The 24796-nt window shown below is 39.7% G+C and overlaps 1 protein-coding gene across 3 annotated transcripts in view; it reads left to right on the plus strand.

The window, feature by feature from the left end:
* TTLL5 (tubulin tyrosine ligase like 5) overlaps positions 1 to 18148 on the plus strand; it is a 126053-nt gene extending 107905 nt beyond the window's left edge. For 2 of the 3 annotated variants that reach the window (XM_066188532.1, XM_066188533.1), the window contains 3 exons: positions 633 to 853; positions 7865 to 7950; positions 17613 to 18148. In XM_066188532.1, coding sequence (XP_066044629.1) covers positions 633 to 853; positions 7865 to 7950; positions 17613 to 17653 — 348 coding nt within the window. In that variant the 3' untranslated portion in view covers positions 17654 to 18148. The remainder of the gene's footprint in view (positions 1 to 632; positions 854 to 7864; positions 7951 to 17612) is intronic. The other variant, XR_010721922.1, reaches the window with a different exon arrangement.
* The last annotated feature ends 6648 nt before the right edge of the window (positions 18149 to 24796 follow it).

Here is a 24796-nt window from a genome sequence, read left to right on the forward strand (position 1 = left end):
AAATCCTTTTGTTCCCTGTGTCATATCTCCAACATGCTTACTCTCCCACATGCTATAGGAATAGAATATTTTCTGTTCCCTGATATTACTGGGGATTTTGTTTTTGTCAGTGGTGGACCTAAAGTTCCTTTTTCAGAAGAAGGTACCGTAAAGCTCTTCTGTTATTACAAGCACCTACCCAGTTAGACCAAATAAGTAGCATTGTATATCCCCATAACCTTTCTCTTTCTTAGAACTGTGTCTCAATCCTACCTCCCACATAAAGAATAATTTAACAATATAATGCAGAAAGTCAATATAATGAAATCTTTACTTCTTTGTGGACGGAAGCCCACTGCAAGATTAGATTGAGGGTTGGGCCTCTTGTTTTTTAATCCAGAGTGGTAGAATTCTGTGGCAGTAGTGAGGTTGTCTGCCTTCCTAGAAGCTAGTCCTGGCTTCCAAGGGCATAAAATTCACTGACTTAACAACTTAACTCCTCATGTGTGGGACTTTCCCTGGAGCCCTGGGATTGCCTCCACCAGGCAGATAGTACCCTCACAAAAATGTCACCCACCTTCATCAGCATTCTTAGCAATGTTCACAGAGGTAATCACCAATTACTGTGGGTTTTTTTTTCTTTTTTTACCCAGGCTGTTTTTGCCAACTACTCACAACTCAGCACCAGTCATTTATCTATGCCAGCTGGCTCTGGTGCCCGCAAGACATCAAGTGCCACTTCTAGTATCCAGAAGGCAGCCAGTTTGCACAAAGTGATGCCGTCCCACAGTTCAGCTCCTCAGCTGGTTCCAAAGCCTCCAACAAACCACAGACAGGCAGTGATCAGAAAGGCTCCAACCCAGAGGATTTCCAAGTAAGTTTTATCTCCTCCATCCACAATAGGGAGTTGGCACTGGTTATCCCTGAAAATGAATATTGGAGAAGAAACTGTCTACATCTGATTCTGACAGATCTTTCTGGCTGTGCTGTCCAGGATCTCAGAATAACCTGAGGTGTACATACTGAAATAAGCATTGCACTATGTTGCAGTTGTGTATTTCAAAAGGGTATGGAGGGTAACTGTAGCATCATACAAAGGTGAGGACATAGGAACTGTCAGATGGATCCCAAAGTGGAATTCAGTAATAAGTACAGGTTGCTAGAGCTATTTTGGATGACCAGGGCTATTCCACCTGACTTCCAGCTGCTCTTCCAGATGAGTACAGGTCTTCTGTAGATCTTGTGTTGTATCTGTCAGTCTCATGCAGATGTCTCAAATAACTTGAGAGCACTAATTATGGTACATCCATGTTTAGGCACTCCCTCTGTCTGATCTTTGATGTGGGCTAGAATCTGGTGGGTCAGAAGAGGGTGCCAAAAAAAATAGCAAAAACAAAGCAATTCAATACCTTTAAGAAGATAATCTGCCCCTGAGCCAAATTTTCCCATAAATTTAACACACTATGTTGGATTTAGGCCTTCAAGCACAAGTGTTTATTTCATTTGAAATGTTTATATTGTGCCTGATGTAATTATAGCTTTTCTCATTAACTGTAGAAATCCTTCTTTTAACTTTTAGTAAGCTTTTAGTTAAATAGTGCTTGCTGTTCTAAGGTAAGTGGATGGATTTCACAGTTATCTTTTAAAACAAATGCTGTCTTTAAAAACAAACAAAAATATTCACCATGAAATTTTGCTTACTGATTGTAAGTTTCCTTCCTTTTCATTTCTCAGTATGTCTTCTCTTTCGTGCATAATGAGAAAATGTGAGCAAAACTTCTGGGTTTTCAGCTTCCAGAACTCTTTGTTTATCTCCTCTTAAATGGCAGAACTGCCTGAGTCTAAATCTTTCATCAGATTTTTCCTCATATATCCTCAGACTTGTTTCATCCTGAAAAACTGATTTCATAACTTCCTTCCTTGTACTTACTCTACAGCCAGAAGAGTTGTAAAGCTTTCAGAGCAAGCTCCTATGAGGTTTCCTGATTCTGTTTTCACTTCCTGTTTAAAGAGAGAAGTTTTAGTTTTAGGTCACTGATGAAAGACACCTTATGAAGATGCAGTCACTGTGTGTGAATCAAATCTAGAACTGCAAGGCATATTTAAGGAACTTGGACAGAACTGCTTTGGGGAAGTTTGTGTATTTGCTGCCTGTACTCTTGCTATCTTAAAAGATAGCACACAGAGTTAATCCCGTAAAACTATTTTAAAAGAAAACAAGATGTTAGTTAAATCAGTCAGCTCAGCAAATGCAGATGTGAGCATCAGGTCTGGCAGGTATGCTCTGGTAGCTTTGCTATCTGATTCCTTTCATGTTGGGTGGCTCTTGTTAGTACAGGTGACAGGCTGTGTCAGTGGGTTTCTCTGCTGGGCAGCAGGGATGTGTATTTGAAGATGCCGGTGTGCTGTGCTCACTTCTTGGCAAAGGAAATGTTTATTCTTGTGAGATGGAATTGCAGCTCCTTGGACAGACTTTACTTTGCTGCATTTTTGTGGTTTCTGCTCTGTGACAGGCAGGAGTGTGGGAAAACCGGAAAAAGTTCAGCACCAAAAATGCACAGAAGGGGGAAAAAAAGCAAAAGATTCCTTCAGAATTTCAGAAAACTAATCCAAGTATTGAAAGCTGCAAGGAGCCGCTCCGGAAATATTTTCCAAGTTGCCTTTCAGTCTCCAGCACAAGGCTCCAAACCCATTCTTGCCATTCATGGGATCTTGCAGTAACATTTTTTCACTTACATGGAAAACAACAGTGCCTAGCTATATTTCCAGTGCACTGAGAGCTGATGGTTTAAAAACTGCTATATTTCAGACTAATTTAATCCATTCATTGTTGTCAGGAGAAGACCAGATACACATCTGCAGAGAGGAGTGAATGGAGAAAAGCCTCTGTGTCAAAGGAATATAGACTAGAGAGGAAAAAGATGTCTTGAGTGCTCCAGGCTGTTTTCTACAGTCCCTGATAATTTGTACAGAGTATTCTCGGACACACTGTGTATTCTGCTTTCAAAAAAGTCCCATGGTAGAAACTTTAGTGTGTGCTATGAAAATCTATTTAAGAATCTAGACAACCTTTTAATCAGCTAGTTTCTCTTGATGTTCTATCTGAATTTTTCCTTTGTTTCAGCCTGTTGTACCTTGTTCCTCCTTCCTGAACCCTGAACACTTTCTCATGAAAATACTTTCCATCTTTTGCACATCCTTTTACTTCTTGGAGTAACATAATTTACCTTAGCCTTGTTGAGGTTTTGTTAACCTCAGATAGTAGTTCTACCTGCCAAGTCCTTAATTGTCTTAAGTTTATTGTATTTCCTTCAGTTTGTCGGAGTGCTTGGACTGTGGCACCCAAAATTGTACTTTTCCAATGAGACAACCATGTTGTTAGGTCATGACATCGCAAACATCCCTGTCCTTAACATCTTTTTGGCTGCTTCATTTGTCTGCCAGGTCACTTTTGATTTGGTGCCTTCTCTCACTCCCTAATATTTCTTGGCTGTTTTTCTGATCTCTTTCCTCAAAGAGGATCTCAGTGCTGTGTATTACTTCTGCAAGACTCACTGAAACTAATCCCATTCTATTGTTAAAGCTCTCATGTCTCTTTCTCCCCCCATGTATTTCAGTTAGCCAGACCTTATTTCTGTTTGCTCTTGCACTGTCTGGCTTTTGTTTCACATCTTAACAAAGATCATCTTTTAAAAGTTGTTTCTAGAATTTCTCCAGAGATAGGTCTGTGATGACAAAACTAAAATCAACTTTGTCTCTTTGACCTATCTCCTCATTGCGTGCCTTACCAATTCTCTCCCACTCAGCACACATGTGTTCTAGAAAAGGAAGAAACAAGAAGTAGAAAACTCAACTACAAACAGAATGAGATGCTAAAGATGAACATGACTGACTAATTCAAAAGCTGTCGAGTACCTTGGACACTTTCCTGGTTGAAACATAAAGGAAAAAAGTAATGTAACAGCCAGACAATTCAGTCTTGTCTTTTCAGTTCCTGGCTTCTCTTGTTTTCGTAAAAAGCGGTAGGTTGACTTTATAATGGATTGTGTCCAAAGCAGACTCCTTGCTTAAACTGACAGAGTGGAAAACTGGGGCCCATATTAAGGTGTGGAAAAAGACTAACTGGGAGAAATGGTTTAGTATGCAGCTCTATGCTGAAAAATAGTACCATAAAAATGTCTCACAGGGCTCTGTAGTTTTGATTAAATGTGTTCATATCACTGATAGATAGTTTTTGAACAGCTAACACAACAAGCTCTTCTTTCTTTCCCAGAGTCAGATTGGGTCTTTCCCACTGCTCATGTTGCCACTACTATTGACAGGTCTGTGAACCATGAAGAGACCTGCTGATATTTTGAGATAGAGATCACAGATACAGTATTTATAAGCTATGGAATGAAGCAGATGTTCCCTGGAAGCAGTGTTTGGTGTATGGAATCTTCACAATACAGATGACAGCATACAAAGTAGAAAAATACATTAGCTCAGCTGTTCACCAGAGTGAACTAGTGGTAGATGAAAAATCTTTCAGCTTTTAGGAATGACTAAGTCGTAATAAATACACATTTCTGTGCTATCATTCACATAGTAACTTTTCAGAAACTCACTCTCTGTGACAGTGGCAAGAAGAGTAAGGCTTTGAACAACCTGTGAACAGAACTATCAGTCAAAGAAAACATCTCAGAAAAATTGATCTGTCAATATTAGACCACTGTAAATAAGGAGAGGAAATGCTAGGTAGGGGAAAGGAGCATGTTGTGCAAAATATTATCAGAGAGAGACCAAGAAGATCGCCAAGTTTACCAGCAGTAGACTGGAACATTACAAGCTGTTGGGGATATTGATCAGCATGACATAATTTCTTTTACTGAACATCTCTGTAAATGTCACAACAACTGTATTCAGGATGCTTTTTGAAATAAATATTCCATTCAAGTCCCACCACCGCAGCACAAAAATCTCTCTACCATGTTCTCTTTTGTTTTACATGCTGCCAGCAGTAGAAGAGCCAGTTCTTCTCTATTGTAACTAGTACAGAAATAGGGTAGAGGGGATCCATTTTGCCAGGATTCAGGAAATCTATCCCAGAGTGGGGAGGAGTCCTGACTGCATTTGGACACAGAAGTAGCCAGCTTTTCTAGGATACAGTGGCCAAGCCTAGCAAATGTGCCAAAAGCAGATGATGATCACAGAGCGAGCCCTGTAAAAAACAATGGCTCTGTTTTGTATTGTGTCTTGTCCATGCGTTAAGTGTCTTTAGTGAGCTGAAAACGTCACACACATAAACTGAGTGCCCACTAAAAAGAGGACAGGCAGCAGATCACACATCTAACAGTTACTGGAACCCCTTTGACTGTTTTGCTACTGCTCTACTGCAGCACACTCGTTTTTTCAGCTCCCGAATATCTGAGTTAATCAGGCTGCCTGACCCTTAGACATTTTTGGCAGTAAAAGCAGTGCATCTGAGAGACATGCCTTGATTTAACACCCTGACACAGCTGGGCTCACTAGACCTGTAGCTTGTAGCCCTTGGCTAGCCTCACATCATACACACAGATGCACATGCAGGGGTACCCCATCCAAGAACAACAAAGAGGAACAAGCCTCCCCGGCTCTGCGTCTTTACATCTACTGCAGTCCTCTTGTCAAATCTGGGCTTTTTGTGATGTGAATATATTAGTGTCAGATCTGTCTGGTTCCACTGGACCTTTAGATGCATCTGTAGCATCCCAGAAATAGGTTGTTAAAACAAAGATGTTCAAAATTCAGTCAAAGAAGTATTTCTCTTTCACCTGTGGAACAGAATTTGCAGTCCAAGGCTGGACAGCTTAGTGCTAGTCTAGCACCTAAATTAAGGAAGCCAATATCAGTTTCGAGGAGGAGTTAGCTGTAAAGGACATAGAAAAGAGCAATGACAGATATTTAAATGGAAGGGACAGTTGGGACTGGTTTTAGTATTAGTATTAAAGAAGAAATGAAGAACATAACAATGGATTGCACTGGAGAAGTGGAAGCAAAAACAACACAGACATTAAAAGTAGGAAACTGAGAAAAGGCAGTAGGATTTCTGTCAACCCAAGGAGGAAGACAGTGAAAAGGGATTACCTCAGTTTAAACAGTGAATATGTTCTGGCACTGAAGCTTCCATCAGGAGAGCACAGAAAATATGAGGAAGTGAGTTTAGCATGGTGGGAGATCCCAAGAGCAGAGCTGAGAATGAGCTCTCAATGAGGTGACTTGAAACTGCAAGAATCAAGGTACCCAGCGTTGTGGGTAGGCAGAGAAGAAGGGCAAGTCTCTAGAGATACTCTCTGAACAATAAGGTAGAAGAGTGACTGTTCCTGTTTTTTTTTATTGTTGTTGTACTTGCTGGCATTCCTGGTTACTTTTTCAACTACTAGTCTTGTATTCTACTTACAGAAGGGTGAGCTGAATTTGGCTGTCAGTTGTGCTGTGTTAACAAAGTGGACAAGCTAATTATCAGCATGCAAGCTCCATGTAAAAAGCATAGAGATCCATCTGAATTCTCTGCTCCCAGAAGGACCATGCAATATCAGCACAAAAAACCCCATAAGTACAGATCCAAAATTCTCTCCAAGAGACAATAAACACAGAAACGGGCATCTCATTTGACAATAGCATTTCCAGTTAAGGCTGACTGAAGTATGGGGTTGTGGTATGCAAATGTATCTGCATCCTTCTCCCTTCATGTATGGACTTCAGTTCATTTCACTGAAATCCAGCTGTAATAAGATTCAGGAGTCCCACACAGACCTTTTAGCTGTCAGAAACACTTGGGTTACTGGCAACTTGCTTACCTTGAAATATGGAAGCAAAAGGTTTCAGATAAAACCATAGAAACTGTACGTGTTTCAACAGTGAATTAAAATTTAAACAGTGAATAACAGTCTGTTAGTTGTCAGGGCATCCCATGGGGGTTGGAGATTATGATGCTCTTCAGGGGAAGAGCTGATAGCAACTGTAACACTGAAGAGCTGAAAGAGTGAAGAAGGACTCTGGCAGAGATAAGTGTACACACAGAAGTGTGTAGTGTTCGGAAATGAGTTGGGCTGGAAGGAAGAAAAGCAAGGAAGAATAAGGGAGGAGAGGATAAACCAGGAATAGATGGATAATTGTATACATTTTTAAGGACAGAATAGATGCTTGCAACTGTGTAGCTTGCCCTTCTCTTGTGAGTAGACCCAATTTTACTGTAGGAGAACGTGGTGTCAGTTTGGTAATGAATCTTTGTGAGTTAAAGTGCAGTTGTAGTCTACAGAGTATAGTTTTGCTGTAACTCGAGTGCTGAGATCAATGCAGAAGGATTTGCATAAGGTATCTGCTTGAGGAATGGCACTGGGTTACTGAAAATTAGATGCATCCCATGTGTCTCAGTTTGCAAGATAAGTGGGAAATCTTGGCTAAATGAGCTCTCTCTGCTGAGGCAAGATGAAAAGACTTAACTCTCAAATTTAGCATGTTTTGACAGTATGTGCATTTCTGTGCAACAGTTGCTTAATCACTTAAATTCAAATCACTGGGCTAAAATGACCACAGCATTACTAGTTGCAATGTATGTTGGTGGTCCAATACAGTTTACTATCTTTTTTATTCTCCAGAATCAGCTTCCAAGGCACATGAGACAATTAAGTGGTTTAGTCATATCAAAGTTTTCCTGGTGGCTTGACTGTTCATTTGTCTTGCTCTGCCTTTCTGGAGTCAGTTGCTGTCACTGCCTTTTTCATACCACATTTAGGCACAGCTTCATGGTTACAGTCCCAGTGAGATTATGAAAGCAAGGGGAATTCTCAGCTTTTTGAGACTTTTATTCTTCCTTGCTCTATCACTTAATAACTGTGTCTAATTTTATGGTTTTACCTCTTAGGGTCGCCTCCAGTGAAAAGCAACTGACTGGATTCCAGAACAGCCTTCAAAGTGCTGCATCCTGTGAGCAAGGGACATATTCCACAGGTGAGTGACAGTGCCAAAGACCATGAAAGTGGGGGTGGGCATGCTGGGATGCTTTCAACTTTTTCAAGAACTGGCAGGGAAAAAACTATCAGCAAGAAGAAACACAGCTGCCTCCTCTACATGTAGTGGTTCCTAGGTAACAGTCTGGGTTCAGCTGTGCAGGGAATTTATACCCTGTGGGATTATAAAGACTAAACAGAGGGGACCGAAGGCTGAGTTTCATACAGTTGGAAGACCCCTTAAAATATGGCTGAGGAGGAAAAAAAAACCCCACCTTGGCTCAAATGGTTCCTTTTTGCTTTAGACTTTGGTTCAAGATGCTCTCTTATTTAAGTTTGGCCTGTAATAAAGGGCCAGGACATTCTTCACATTTTTCTTTGGTCTTGCAGAAAAGCTCTTAGTGCAGAAAGACATAGCTGAGACTTGTGAATCAGCTGCATAGTGAAGTCAGTCAGTAGAGGTGAAAGTATCCGATAGAAAATCACTGAGTTACAGAATCAAATCTTTGTCATTCCCTAGTGGCTAATTAATTCATACAGTTTTTTCTGCTGGCAAGTTCTCAGCAAAGGAGGACCCAATCAGTTTTTCATTTATGCAGACCTAGACAGGTAGAGCATAGTCTTGTAAACCCATACTACCTGTGGCTCACAGTGATTTGTGATAGTGCTGTAATGGAATATATGGACACATTATGTTCCAGAATGCTTTGGAAAATTATTTCTGACATTCTGTTTTGTAATGGAACTGTGAGAACATACGTAAGTATCACTAATGCAGTGATCTCTGTGTTTTTAGAGACTGAAAGAAAAGTTTGTGGAGGGGTGAACTACCCAGTTCATCTCTTGGATATTTATCTCTGAAACTTAAAATATGACATTTTCATTATTTATGTCAGTGATTTTTTTGCTGATCCTCTAGCACAAACAGTTAGCTAATGCACTTAACATACAGTTCCAAACTGCCTCCCACACTTTACCACCTGCCAAAAACGCCAGTTATCCTACCAGAAATTTTATAGGGTGAATGGCCATAGTCAATATAAAACACCCTGTGGGTCATTGGAATGTGACAGTGTACTCTGGCATATAATGTGATTATCAAAATAAGTAAAATTATGTCAACCCTGTGTTACATGTATAGCTGAATCAAAAGTTTTGGTCTACTGTATAGTGCAATTAAAGTTTTTAGTGCAATATATAAAGCAAGGTTACAGATCAGTTTAAAAGTAAATGTAAAAATTAAGTTCTCAATATATTGACAAAACTGGTTTTTGAGTGGACTTACATGAAGGCGTTTCTGTGCGAAATTCTGCCTTCTTTTTCACATTTTCAAGAGTACTATTACAGTTGCCACCCTGTAATTTTAACCTTTCCAAGGGAATCTCTCCATCTCCTCTGGATACTGTTGTTTTATGTGTCCATAAGCGTTTGTGTGTCCAGGTAGCATTTTGTTATCCTTCCCCATTTCTGTGAATACCTGCAGTGCATGCATGAAGATGGATTATAATATTAATGATGGTATGCAACAGCCAGAGATGGAGGAATAATAGAGGCTAGATAACAACTGTAAAGTTCAGGGTAGTCACTTCTCTGTGAATACTTGTAATCCAGTGAAAATTGAGAACTTCAGCTCATGTTACCTTCTGTAGAACTGGCATTGTGCTAAATTACCCTCTCTGAACCTGAAGCAAAGGGTTAGCCTGATGTTTAACAAGAGTATCAGGGCTTAGGTAGAGCCCAGGTTTGGCTAGGGGTAGGTTAATAGAACCATGGTGGGTGGGTCACTCAAAGCTTCCTTGCTGCTAAAAGCTCCAAGAACGGTGCTGAATATTGCTGTGATTAAACTTACTATAGCAAAATGTTTGTTCTTGGAAACTGGGGAATGATATTTTCTTCAGTTTTGCACCAAGCCACTGGTATGTGTCAGAGTCTGTTGTGCCCAGTTTATGTGTCTCAGAAGCTGCTCTGCAGTAGTAGTCCTTGCTGCAGGAACAGCTGTTTTTCTTCTTCACTCACTGCATTGATTGCTTATACTAGGGCCCTGATTTCCCCTCAGCAGCAGTTTACTTGGGGTTACTGTTTCACATGTATTTAGTATCTTAGATACCAACTAGAGAGGTTGGACACACAAGTCATAAAGCAAATCACAGAATAAGCTTCAAGCATTTAAAGAGAGAAGGCTGTGAAAAGCTGCAGATATAAAAGAGGAACCAGCCAGAACCTCTGTATAAACACATACACACAGATGTTCAAAAATGTCTGAGAAGCTTGAAGAGCCTATCTGAGAATAGTTATGGGGCTCTGTGAAAAAGCATAAAGGTGTCATGAGTGATCTTACCTCAAGCCAGGATGATGCTCAATGGAGGAGAAAGTCAGGCAGTATGGAGACTTTTAACTGGACTGTCCAAAAGACAGTTCACTGGTGGTGAGTGCCACAACTGTAAAATAGCAGTTGTAGACATTGTTGTGCGGTGGGCTCAGGCTCTCAAGAACAGATCCTTTGAAATAAAAAGGAAAATAAAAGTCAGCATTTCTGCAGAGTAGCTCAGGATTCTGAAACAAGCCACCACTACAATGAAAGTAGCCTCATCCTCATGTCATAGAGAGGCAGAAGTTGTGGGAGCTGTCTGTCACTGGTGTAGTGAGAGAGAAGGCAGAGAGCCCCATAACTATACAGACAGGAAGCTAAATTTGCAAGATAGCAAATGGGGGTTATTTGTAGTGTCTGAAGAGACAGGTTCTTGGCAAAATTTGTGGAAGTTTAGCAGGATTTATTCTAATAAAGGAAGACTGAGAATTACTACCTCTAGGGAGCATTTAAATTGCCTGTGACCCGAGTTTTCACTGAACACCCAGCCACTGTTGGGTTTCTGAAGATGCAGCCATTATCACATTGCTTTTTTTATTCTGTTTTACCTTGAGGGTCCCTCAGCATTATACTGATTGTTTCCTGTTTCTTGGAATTTAGCAATTCAGTTAGGATTATTGAAACAGGGTGATTTTGAATTAAGTAACCAGTTCTCTTTTCAAGGTCTTCTTCAGAGTATAACTTGCTGAGTAACAGCTAAGATAAGTACTGTGGTTGGTTGTTCAGGTCCAGGTTGTCTTTAGGAGGCTGTGCTTGATATATGGAGGCTGTGCTTGAGTTCAAATGATGGTCAGGTTGGTCATTTTTGTTTTATTGTACATTTTAAGAATGTAAGGTGTATGGAGACATTTTGCCATGTTTTGCTGGTTTATTTCCTTTCCTCTCTAGTAGCATTAGGTAAATAGTGTGTGAATTTGTTTTCTCAAGATAGTGAGGGTCTAGGAAAAAAAGATGTTTTTCCACCAGAATTTAGCTTTTGAACAAGCTGGCAAGAAATATCAAGGAATTTTTGTAGTTATGTGTCAATCTTAAAGTTAGAAATTAATTCCATTTATTATTTTTCACTTTTGAAAATGCTAACACAAAGGAGGTTTGGGGGAGACTAGAGGATGAAGAAAATATGAAAATATAATGGCATAGTCCCAAGTGGCTTCTCTGTTCCTGAACTGGACTCCTGTCTGCAAGAGCCTTGAGATAGGAACAATTTGAAAGTATAGTTAACCCCTCAGTGCAGCTGTTGAGTAGACACTCACATTGATTTTACTTGGTTTGGTTTGATTTCCAAAGGTTAACAGCAACTGTTGAGTTGCTGTATGAATGACACCTGTGTTCTTTAGACTTTTCTCCTTCATTTATTACCAGCTTCTGGACAGTTTGTGACACTTTTATTTTAAAAGCTTCAGAAGACAGAACACCTCTGGGGTTCTGCTTTGCTATGACAAAAACATAATGTACTAATAAACTATATAATTACAAACAGATATGAATCATGATTAAAACTGGGCAAGACTGATGCCTGGCTCCAAACTTGACAGGACCTTCATCTTTGCATAATCAGACTGATTAACAGTAATGCAGTTTTATTGTGCTGATGTTTATATTGCTGGTGTCCACATAACTCTTCCACTGTGTCTCCTGAGAGGAGAAAAAACCTATTAGAATTATGGGAGGTAAAAATTAGCAATGCATTTCAAGTTTGACAGTGAAGACCACTAATTCATGCAAAGTCTTGGATCTCTACCTAGTCTGGTTGAAAACATGAGTCCAAAACTAATTTGTTTGTATTTTAGTTCTCTGGAGAATACTTGAAGCAGAAAGGTAGTGTCAAAACTCAATTTGAAACTAGGATGAATCTTCTTGAGCCTAGTTAGTACAGACTTGATTTCATTTCCAATGATTTTCAGTTCTGTAGCTGTGCTTAGTTTGCAGGGTGGTGAGCAGTTGTCTGTTTATTTTGGTCATTCACCTGCCCCCATATCTGCATGGAATGCCAAGTCCAGAAACTATGCAACTCTTTGAAATAAAGTGTGTTATCTATAAGGGCTTAAAACTGCATTCTGAACTGCAAAGAGACTAGAAGAATATGGGGATTAATAAAATGGTTTAGACCTAATCCATGTAGGAGGCAGGCTGCTATTCTTCATTTTCTAGTGATATCCTCCTTTAGGCTAAAGTGGAGAGCAATATCCAAATGCCATCCAAAGATGATGACTGTGTAAGCAGTGTGGTCCAGTATGGAGCAATGAATGGAGCCTGCTTGTAAACGAATGACAGTAACGAGCACTTTTGTATTTACTCTTCTCACCATCTAGCATGCTCCAGATTTTTTTTTCATTTTACAGAAAATCTATAAGTAGATTGTGTATTTCTGAAGTTTTTTATATTCAAGATTATTGTATGGACCTTCAAATCAGGTCGTGTTATTATATATCTTGTTATTGGAGACCTGAAATTAGAGTTAGCATGGGAGGTGCTAAGTCATGACTGGCTATGGTCTACCCACTGCTTGAACATTATTCTTGAAATGCAGCCTCTTTAGATTCCTTTAGCAGGTATGCAAAGGTACAAGCTTCTAAATTGTCCTAGTCCAGGAAAGAAAAAGGCAAGAAAATACAGCAGGCATATAAACAAGACATGTACAATCACTTCATCTTTTTTGTCAAATCTAAACAAATAATAAAAAAAAAACCAAAACATTTTGAGTTTGGATATTCTTTTATCCATGAGAATCTCTCAACTCTCTTGGAGCATAAAGGGTGGAGATGGGATATAATATGTACTGTTACCACTGTGCATGGCCTGTGTTGGACTTCCAGCCATTTGTTACAGTGGGGTGGAATTCCCAGCTGCCCAGCCTTGTCCAGGCTTCCTCAGCTTCTGCCAGGTTCCCTGCAGCCTTGGAAAGCAGTAGATTGTTGAACACCAATGTATTTATTTTTATGTTGTTACCACATTCCCAGGAGGAACCTTGACTATGATTTCAGCTGGTCTCACCACACTGTCCAAATCCTTCATCAGGAGCAGCTGGGAAAAGAAATCACTCAGGTTTCTACACAGCACATTGCTGATACGCCTCCTCCCTCTCACTAATCCTGTTAATTCCAGTCTTCATTTGCACACTCCTGGTTCTCTGTGTTGTTGCTGTGATTGACTGCACAAAAGGTCTTCACTTTAAAGGATGACCTTCAAATGGGCACCTCGAGTAACCTCTACCTCAGATTACTTTGACTATTCAGGCACAAGGTATCTTATGGCACAAAAGAGCAACTTTTGATGTCACCTCATTACTTATCCTAGTCTAGGAATGGAGTCATGATGAGCTCTTCCACATAAATCCTTTCAGAACCACCTGTCTGGCTGAGAAGCTCTGGGTGGATCATTGAAGAGGGAGATCCTGTGTGATATCCAGCACTTTGCAACAAACTTTTCTGGTGTGGTCTCTTGCCCTGCATATAGCCTTTGTTAACAGCAGTTCTGTCAGTATCTCTCTGTAATGTGTCTCCATGCAGAGAAAGGATCATTGAGAAACAGAATTAGTCCCTTTTATCATACTTTGGAAAGCAGTGGAGCTTGAGTTGAATCCTACTATTGTGCCTCCCTTTTTGGGAGGGCAAAGAATTGGTTACAATGGAGGATATTTAGTTGCACATTTGTTCTTATTGTTATCTTCCTAAAGCCATTGTTTTTTTATGCATCACAAAAGCATCCTGAATAATTTCTCTCTTACCCCTACTGACTTCCACAGTTTTATAAAGAGGACACACAGGAAGGGGGTAAAAATATTTTCACTCCCTGCTTTAGCTGATGAATCAGTCCTAGGTCAGATAATGACACACAAGCCTGTAGTACCAGATGAGCCAGAAAGGAAGGGAGAAGGGTAAAAAGGCTTTCTTTTTCCCTCATTTCTTAGTACTCTATAGAGGGCAGGGAACCATTATCTTATGACTAACAATGAGCAAATACAGATGTTTTAAATCAGTACCTTTAAAATAGATACAGGTTATCAACTGGTCATGACTCTGTTAGAGTTTACCCAGTTCTTTGAGAAATGTAAGTCTCATTAAGTGTGAGCAGAGTGTAGAGTGCTGCCAGCAGCATTCCATGCCCTTCTCAGATGATGTTAAGAAATAATATCCAACTCAGCCATCGCCTCTCAGATAGAACTGAGGATCAGTGTTCACTTCTAATATCAGAAATTATGTTTAATCCTTAGCTTGTGAGAGCAACCGGCTTCTCACATCTTCACTCAACCTTTTGCCTTTCTTTTATGAAAGGAAAGAGCTTTTTCCTGTTGCTGCTGATCTCATGCCACTGAAAGGACATTCCACATCTCAGGACTCTTCCTAAGAAAGCAGGATAAAATGGAAAGAACACTCTTAGAAATGAACTTCCCTGTCTAAGAACTAGAGCTCAGCTTGAATTGTAGGAGCCTTCACTTCTGATAAACTCTGAAGCAGGATAAGTAACGATTGCAGGCAGTTGGCATTTTTGCCTGACTGGAGGCTGAGCATTGCTTGTTCTCAGTAGTGAGGTGATGGCAAACTGCCCGTGTTTCCTTGCTGTGTTGGAAATGTCATTCAAGATCAGGTGTGCAAAGACTGGGGAGAGGTTATATAATATTTTGGCTGCTTCTGTCTCACATCTGGTCCTTTGGCATTAAGCTACCTATAGAGAGGATGACTTTGCCCATCCAAATTGGATTTTGTTTTAATCTGGCATTGTTTTATTGAGGCTAAAAATAGATGCCAAAATGTGTGGGAATAGGCTAAAACATGTGTATGAAGTTATGAAATGAAATGGGAGGAAGAGCTAGAGAAGAGAGAGCCACAGTGAACCAGGGAGTAGAGAGGTGAATAAGAGAAATCAGAAAGAAGACTGTAAAGTACAGAAGAGCATTTGCAGTTGGGATGAGTGTGTGATAAGTGTCTTTAACATGGGGAGCAGGAAGGCTCATGCTGACTTCCACAGGTATTTCTGTCCGTGTTAGTGAGTCTGCTCGCTGCTTCTTTATGCAGGAAGACTTCTCTGGAATACAGTTGTATGTACTGTTCATGACATACACATCACACTCCCCACACTTCCCCACCCCCCAAGAAAATTTTCATGACTTGGAACTGCTGCTTTCCCTTGCCTTCCTGGTCCAGCAAATCTGGTTGAAATTGTGCCCAAAATATGGGGGAGGGAAGGCTGGCTTTCTGTTGTCAGCTGTCCTGGCTTGCTGGTGTCAGTCACCCATAGATATAAATAAACCCCATTTATTTATTGCCTTTCTTAGTTATACTATGTATTATGAAGAGAATGCTGAGCATCATTCTAAGATCAGAAATTCACTCTGGGATAAAAAAAAAAATCTGAATTTCTAGGATAATCTTAGCTTTTCAAGGAGAAAGGAAGTTCCTGTTTTCAACACTAGATTCAGGAGACTTCAATATGATGCTCAGTTTTGCCACAAACTTTCTGCAGGTTAGATGAAACAGTCCAAACTAGCTGTTAAAAATGTTATTAGCATGGGTTCCTGACCCAGTACTGTCATCTTAGCTTTCTGCTCTTCTCTGTCTTATTCCTGCAGCTTGGAAGCACAGGAATTAGGTGCTGGTTTGTGAGCAAGGCTGTGTACATCTGTGCTGGGAAAGTCATTATGGCACTGAATTTTAGTGTGCAGATATCTTTTAAATGACTTCATGCAACTCCTTTGATTTTCTTGTGACTCAGATTCATATCCATAAAAGGGAGGTAATCCTTTTCTTCCCACTGTGACTGTTCTGAGTTTTTGAGGTCCAGTCATGGGTGACATAATAGTGTGTAAACATGTGGACAGACATATCAGCAGATACTTTGACATCTCCTGGCAAGCAGAGAATAAAGGAGGCTTACGCTGTTGTATGTGGTGATTCACTGCAATGACTCTTTATCACTGGAAAGAGTCAACCCTTAATGTTGGCTGTTGTCAGCAATGAGCTCTTTTTCTGTTCCCCCTACTCAACCCGAACCTCCATCTACTCAACTACAAGGAGGTGGAATGCTCACCAGTAGCTTTGAAATGATAAAACTTCCAAGAATTATATACATTAATATCTATGAAACTACTGAATTGGTGATGAGCTGCACTCTTCTTAGGAACTCACATATTTACTTGTAGACATAGGAATGCCCCTCTCTGTTCTGAGTCCTCAAGGTAATCATACAAGAGCTCCAGGAAAGTGATTCTAATTCAGTTTGTGAGAAATGACAAAGTGTGCTATGCATTTCTGTAGGAATACGAAGACTCAAACATCTTCAAAACAGGAAAATGAGGTTGAAGTTGGCTGCCTTCTCTCATGTGCCTTTGTTTCCTTAATTTCAGCATATTGCCAAGGGATATATTTCTGGACTGGTATCCTATCTTAATGCACATGGTTGACAGTTTGGTTCCTAATTCAGTTTTCAAACTTTCTGTGCAGTGACACAGCTGGTAATTCCACTTTCTAAATATCTTTCCAGATCCTTTGTGCTCTGTGATGTTTGGCTCTATGCTGAACTTTCAAGGAGAGTGTATTTTCTTTAAATATAGCAATATTTTTAATAAACAGCTCTCAACAAATGTCACTCATGTTTAGAAGCAAGCTGATGTGCCAAATACACAGGACAAGCTTTACCTACTAGGTTAGCTGTAAAATGCAAGCAGTCCAAAATAAACTTGGTACATTTCTAAGTGTTTTGGATTTTTCTTTTTAATGGGCTGTCTAAGGATGTTTAAGTAAATGATGTAAAGATGACATTGACATTTTCTCATAATATGCCTAAATAGTAAAATGCTGCAGTATCTAGAAGTCAAAACTGTATCTTTATAATAATGGGGGAGGGGCAAAACCCCATATTCCCGTCATGTTTCTTTTTAAAGATCAACCTTTTCACACCCCTAGTTCTCCTGCACCAAGGTCCTCAGCATGTGTTGGAGTGGGGAAGTAGACTCTTATGCAAGCAAATGAGTAAAAGACCCAAGGAAAGTGATAAGAGCATACTGATATTGGAGAAATATTTAGAGGAGGGTGCATGTGAACAGATGAGTCACATGAGTCAGAAGCAAGAGTGAAGAAGTTATTCTGGTGCTTGAAAAGAATACCAAGAGTCCTTTTTCACACAGTAGCTTACTACACTGGTCTGTGATCTCATCTATTGTGGCAGAGAGGTTGTGTGATAGGCACATCCAGGTTTCTGGTGATGGCTGAGATTTGCAGAGCAGTACAGCAGTTTTTCCCACAGTCCTCCATGATTACTTGAAATCTTTGAGTAAAGAAACTTTATTTTTTTCCCAGCTTCTGCTCACAGAGAAGGATTAACACAGAACTCCAGGTGAGGAATCCCAAGAATTGCTTCAAGTATGGACAAAGAAAGAAGGAGCAGCAGTGACTTCACACCATCACACCCATATCAGCCGAAAAAGAGAGAAGAGGAGGCCTTGGTGAGAGAACAACCCAGTGAAAAGAGTGTCTAAACAGCTGTGAAAGCAGATTGTAGTGATACATCTGCAAGCTGAGGTGAAGGAACGCTTCTGAGAGCTTCTGCTGCTGAGTCTTTGTCACTTCCTCCCATTTCTTCCTGATCACTAACTGTGAGATCTTTCCTACAGCTGTTCTACCTAAAGTCCAGGCTTGAGCATAAAGTCTCACTTGCTCAGCCATTTAAATGTGTTCTAGTCTGGTAATAGCCAAGATTCCATGCTTTCGTCACATGGCAACTATCAGCGGAGAAATTAGAACGTGTGACTGAAGATGTCTGTGTTGGTTGCCATCTTGAATTTTGGCACAGAGCCATGGAAATTAACAGTTTAAATAAAGTAATTTCATTTGTTGGTTTTGGTTATAATTTCAGTTATTAATTCACACGCCCAGATATTTGCTGTTGTTACACTGGACAGGATTTTAAATCTGTCTTTGTTTCACTGTGGGTTACTTGTATTCTGTGTGGCTTGTTTTGTATTTTGATTTGTTTGTTTAGACTTCGTAAACTTTTTAAATTGGCTGATGTTTTCAGACCCCGGCTTGAACCCTAAGGCCCAGGTGGCTCTTATCAGTTGCACTACTGTCTTGGTGAAGCACTCCAGTTAAAATTTGCCTAGTGTTATGAAAATTAGTTTGCTTGTGTTAGAAAATAATGTCAGCAGCTGGAAATTGTATTGGAGGGAAGATCCATCCCTCCTTAAAATGAACAGGAAGCAGCCTGAGCTATGGCTCTTTGTTGGTGCCAAGTAAAAGGAAAACTCAATATTTTGCCACTTCTGCCTTGTCCAACAGCAAGGGGTGTGATTGATAGTTCTTAAAGGTAAAAAAATCTTCTATTGCTTGTATCAGAGACTTCAGAGATTGGATTCAACATCCTGTTTGATCTATTTTTTTACTCTACTTTCCCCTGTCTTTTCTAGTTTGTATAGTCAGTGTTAAGAGATCATTCAGATGTGTTAACAAGTAGATAGTGATCAACCCAAAGGACTGACAGAAGAAGGTGTGTCAGAGGGGGAAGGTGTTTTCTCTTGAAATGATTATGTTCTTGTTCACCCTTGTATTCCACATATTTTCTGTCAGTCAAGACCAGATAAATTGTGAGAAGGTTAAATAATTATGCTCATACCTTATTAGTTTCACCACCACTGACTTCAGGCATGAATTCATAGGACAGAACATGCATTTTTCTATTTCTGGTACACTCATACATGTGACGCATTGAATACTTCACTTGTCCAAAATGCAGCTCTCTGATACAGCTGTTCCCTTCATTAGCTTATCTTTCGTTTCCATTAGAGAGTCATGATCACATTCACTGTCTTCACATTTTTGTTGGCTCATGATTAGTGCAAGTTTAGTTTCAGAAGTTGTTACTTCAGACTTTTGCACATTCTCAGCAGCTGTGGGCTTCAAGATACACCTTCTCTAGGTCTGTCTTCTCACAGCCTCCTCTGCTATGTGTGGTATTGGCTATCACCTCCAGCTTGGTCAGAGGGGCTATTTCCATCTAAGATTTAGGTTCAGTAAATAACAATTCCATTCCTTTCTTCCAAAGGATCTGAGTTATCCTTATTCCACTGGGTTTTATGTACAGGATTGAGTAGCTGTAGGATATACATCCTTGTGGACCTCTTATCTCTGCTTTTGTTCTCTAGTTTGTTTGTTCAGGTTATCACAGCCACTGCTGAAAACTGTAGAGAGGTTCGCAGAATAAAGATTTAGTTAGCTCGGGAAAGGTGATTGTCTTATAGGAATCATTGTCAAAAGCAGCATTCTTCTTACATCTTTGTCAAGAAAATTGCCAATTAGCGTTGGTTTATTATGAACACAGGTGAATTGTTTTGTCAGCTTTGCCAGTCTCACACCCACTCATTTTAGGAGAATGATTTGAACTTGGTTATAGACATTTTTCCTGAACTTCTTTGGTTTGCATGTTAGATATAGCCAACCCCCAAATCTGTAACTGTGATGAGTTAGTAGCAGTATACTAAATATCCTGTCTTTAAGATTTTTTAAATATTCAGGAAAATGCACAGTGCAGTCTAAGAACCTTATTTTGAAGGGATGAATTTTGTCAGGAGCGGTGAAGAATTGCATCCTTTTGCCTGAGAAAATTTTTCTTCTGCTTCTAACAAATTAAAAAAAACAACCCAGGAGTATCATGACTGGTCCTTTACCTGAAGCCAAACACTTAGATCTTGAATTCCAGTTTATTCTCAGGATATGCTCAGCCAGAGCATCACGTGACATAGCAGTCTTCCTTTGTCTTGAGTATCTGCTGATCCCATCTATGAACACAAATGGTGATACGTTGGGAATATGTGCAATAGAGAATTGGGAATAAATTCTGTGGTTCCAGCCTCTTATTTTTCCATCCCCCATATTCTTCAGCCTGGAGTCTTTGTGCATGGTGGGTCCTGTGTACTGAAGGCAGACATGTATTTTGTCTCTTTGCAGCTCTGCTACTTCCATGTCCCTTTCCATAAGCCTCTCAGTGTGCTGCATTCAAGAGATTCAGTGGGGAAGCATAGAAGTGTTACCCTCCCACCTTGGGAGAGAAGGCATTTTACAGGAAGGGTTTTCTACTACAAGGGAGGGAAGTAGAATAGCAAACCATTTTGGATATGTAATAGTTGTACAAGAGGAGTACAGTTTCATGTGTTTCTCAAGTGTGGTTTATTTTTTCTCTGTGTTCATTAGTTCCATCAGAAGTGTCCTTCTTCACTGTAAGAAAATTGCTAATAGAAAGCCCCAATAATCATTCAGAATCTCTCTCAGTAGTGACAGTGAATAATGTAATCAAAGGATCCCCCTCTTCTGTGATGTTTGTATCACTTCTAAATTACAGAGCTTGTTCTAGTGACAGAGAATCAAGCTTGTTAGTCTTGAAAGCAGTAATGTGCACATCAGAGTCCTGGAGGCTGAGTTAATGACGAGTTCATACAGCATTTTGTGCTGTGGTTTAGGTGTTGACCTTCAAAACAGCTTCACAAGGCACATGAGTGCCATCAGTGGGAGATCATGTTGTGACCCTAGACAAATCACTTAGTGTTGGATGACAACAAGATGTACTGAAGTTTCTCTTCTCAAGACTAGGTGTGTTTTTGGACAATTGTGATTTGTTGGAAATGCTCCTCACTTTGATGCCTGCAAGGTAAACAGATGTATCTCTGATACTGGTTCCACATTGTGGAAGGAAATCTTGGTATCAAGACCTTTGTTTACTAGTAGCAATCTCAGTGCTATGCCTTTTCCTTGTAACAGATACTCTCCATATGCATGGAGTTGAATGGCTAGCAGTGCTAGACCATTCTTCTTTACTTGAGGAGCTCACTGATGTACAGACAACTTTACAGAACAAACTTGGATTCTCAGCATTGCATTCTTTAAGCCTGTACCTTGTACTGATACAACACTTCCAGTAATTTTGGATTATTTGCTGGAAACAAAAGTAGTCTGGCTCCTGTTTTATTTTTTTAAGATTTACTTGGTAAAACTGCCAAGGACTTTTTTCCTCAGTCAGTCCTATATTTGCTGATAATCCTGGGCTCACTGTTTGAATCTGAATGGGTTATTTTCTGGTGTATAAATAGTTTGATTTTTTCGGTTGCAGTAAGTGACTGATTTATCCTCTTCAAATTATTTCCTTTCTGGACACATTATCCTCATGGTTCTGTTATAGGTTTCTTCCAAAAGAAGCTTCTGAGCTTTACCTAAATCTGGGGCTGGGCTTTTTTTCCTTCTAGAACCTCATGTTTCTGAAGCTGAGACATCATTGTTTACACCACACATCAGGAGAACCATATTTAGCTTTACAGAACTGAGACTGCTTATACCAACAGCTTAACATTCATCATTTTCTTTGTGCAGAAAATGGTTAATTGGAAAAGAGATGAGAAAGGAGGCATGTAAGGGAGAAGTTGAAAAAGGAGTAATTGTTAACAATCATGCCCACTAGAAGTAGGAGCATCAAATGTAACTAACAGATACAACTTCCAAGAAAAAAAAAATAAAGAAAGTGGGGGAGATGGCAACTTTTTTCCACAGTATGTACTTAACCTATGGAATTTCTTGTTACAAGTTGTGAATACAAAAAGCAGTATGTGGTTTGAAAGGACAAGTAGACAAATCCATGAAAAAGTAATCTGCTAGAGCATATTAAATCTTAAAACTGAAAAACAGGAAGTTTCTCAGACTTTTCAAATTACTATTCTGGGGAAATCTCACAATGGGCTGTTCCAGTTTTTAACTTGTGCATCAGGCATGGGCTGTTGACCTCTGCCCAACAAGAGCTGAGCTAGGTGGTCTTGTAGTCTGAATTTGCATGGGTTTTTTATTTTGACAGTTCCAGTACAGACTACCAGAACAGCCAAGACAAAGTTACTTTCATGACAATGGCATGTTCCACCAGAATTCATCCTGTGGTGTTGAGTTTTCTTAAGAAAAGTGTCTATTGCTGACATATGCCAAGTTGTCACATGTAACTTGTCTATGCTTTCACCTGGGTGGGCACCAGATATTGCAGATGCTTTCAGAATGATGAAACTTTTAAAAGAACACAAGGGACAGCAATATCCACCTCTAGACAAACTGGGATTTTGGAGGAAAGTAGGTTGCTCTATGGAAGTCATCCATAATATGATCCTTGTAAATGGTTAATCACATAAATATGGAAAAAACCCTTTCATGTAACTGAAGTTTTTAAGTTATCTTATTCATACACATTTCACTTCTTACCATCTTTGTCTTCCAAAGAGCTCGAGTGCAGAGCACCTTCAAGGTGAATGTGCACAACCACAGCATGTCTTAATGAACCTGGTAACTTGTGCCTTCCCACTTTAGAACACTGCTGTCCTTTTCCAAAGAATGAAGTTTCCCTGCTGACTTAGAGATGAGTAGTTAGGAAATGCAGACTGATCTCAAAATTGTTGGATTCTGAGTCTTCCTTTGCAGTTGCAATACAGGAGGACAACTCCACTGAACTGAAGGTGACAAATAACACCAAGTCTGCCCTAAGGAGTCTGCTTTATTACCTTACCAAAAAAGGATTTTATTGGCCCTCATTGAAAAGGAGTTTTCACTGCTGTTTTGAATTAAAAGGAAAGAATCACTGATCACTGTGGAGACCCTGGTATGAAGCCTTTGCCAGTGGTATTCAGTGATTCATAGTGGTTCCCAAGGGAAAAGACTACTTAACAAGGCCTCTTCTCTACAAGTCCACGCCTATAGCACAGACAGTGAGCCTGAGAAATCATCTGTTCTTGAAAGGAAGTGGCTTCTTTTTGTCTGATCTATCAGACAAATCAAGTTTGTCTTAAAAAGACCAAATTTGATGCAGTTGTTAAGGATTTTGGGGCTGTTAAAAATGTATCTTTTTTTAACAAAATTTTTATCATTTGTTTGGGGCAGGTGAAAGAGGTGCTGTTATCTCTAAAAGCAATTTTAATACTGTATTTGACATTTTTCCTTCTGCTGTTCTGGGATGTGCAACAGAAGACAACCTCAGAACATTAGTTCAATTTGGTGCCCCTGCAAGAATATTTTAGAAAATTATATTTCACCATAGTTATAGCAATAGTAAGTGTAGTCTCCTTCCCCCACACAAAGGGGAGACAAGTTACAGTACTCAGTGTAATTATGTTCCAGAGTCATAAAATATTTTGGGGTTATTGAACTGATCCCTATATCTTGAGTATTATCATGTCAAAAGTCAGGAGGGAGTCTTTGAAAAGTTTCTGTATTGACAGGTCAAAAGGCTTGACTGTCATCACTCCCTTATTCTACTATAAAACTGTTTTTTTCTGAGTCTAGGGAAGAAAAATGACAAGGGATTTTTCCCACTCTGTTTCCAGATTTACCATAGGATTTATCTCATGGTTTTCATGTGGTTTTGCCTTATTTTTATGATCTTCTGAAAAAGTTATGCTGTGTCAGATAGATTTAATATAATATATGTAATGCATCTAGGAGGTCTTAATACACCATTCTTCAAGGTGCAGATAGAGAGCCGTGAATCTGCTGGGAAGTTTTAGGCATCCCATTGGTGCCACTACTTACATTACTAATGCTTCCAGTTACGTGATGCTTACCCCATTCAATCTGGGGTTTTCTTCCTCCCTGAAAGTGTTTTCTCCACTATTTCTAATTCTAGAAATTCAATGTGGAATACATTTTGTCTGTGATACCAGCCTGGATTTTTATTTTTTCCTTATGCACAGACCTACAAAACTTATGTCTCCATATGTGTAGTAAAACTTCCTTTTGAAAATTATCTAGGAATAAAGATTGGTGGCACTCTCTGCCAAATTGTGGCCCAGGTCTTTTGAATGAAGGCAGGTAAATGACAAAAATGAAGACAATTTAAAATGCGTATTCAGTGCAGTGTAACTGCTGCTTCAGTACATTTTCCTGAGATTTTATTGCCATCTCTTTTATTTTGTTTCTCTTTGTAATGTTTCTTCAGATTAGCATGACAGAGCACTTAGCATGGTAGTGTCTAAATGAGATCTTCAGATCCTGAAGCATACTTAGAGATTTTTGTAGCAAGTCTCCTTTGAGGGGGCAGACGTCAAATTGTGTCATGCAAGGCAGCTTGTTGAAAGCTGGATGTCTTTCAGAGACTCTTGTTGTGAGTCAGACTGTCTGCTACTGCTTTCCTCTGCAAGTGGAGTTTCTTACAAGTCCTTGAAAACAATGGATTTCTCCCAAGCATCTAGTCAACCTACAAGAGGATTTCAGCACTTCAAAAGGCCAAAATTTTGTTTCAAGAAAGGAACAGAATATGGGTACCATGACATTCCCCAGTCATTACACTACATGCATTGCACAAATCCTGTAAGATTTGCCCCTGGCTGCACAGCAAATCTTTGTTTTGTCTGCTTCCTGAAGAGGGTAATAACTTCAGGAGAAAAAAAGAAATGCTTCCTGAAAAATGTCAGGAAATCTGGTTTGATATGACCCAGCTGCTTTCTTTCATCAAGTGATGTATATGCACTGGC

The sequence above is a fragment of the Chamaea fasciata genome, unplaced genomic scaffold (assembly GCF_029207755.1).
Source record: "Chamaea fasciata isolate MVZ Bird 193981 ecotype frontalis unplaced genomic scaffold, bChaFas1.0.hap1 SCAF_7, whole genome shotgun sequence".
Classification (NCBI taxonomy): domain Eukaryota; kingdom Metazoa; phylum Chordata; class Aves; order Passeriformes; family Sylviidae; genus Chamaea; species Chamaea fasciata.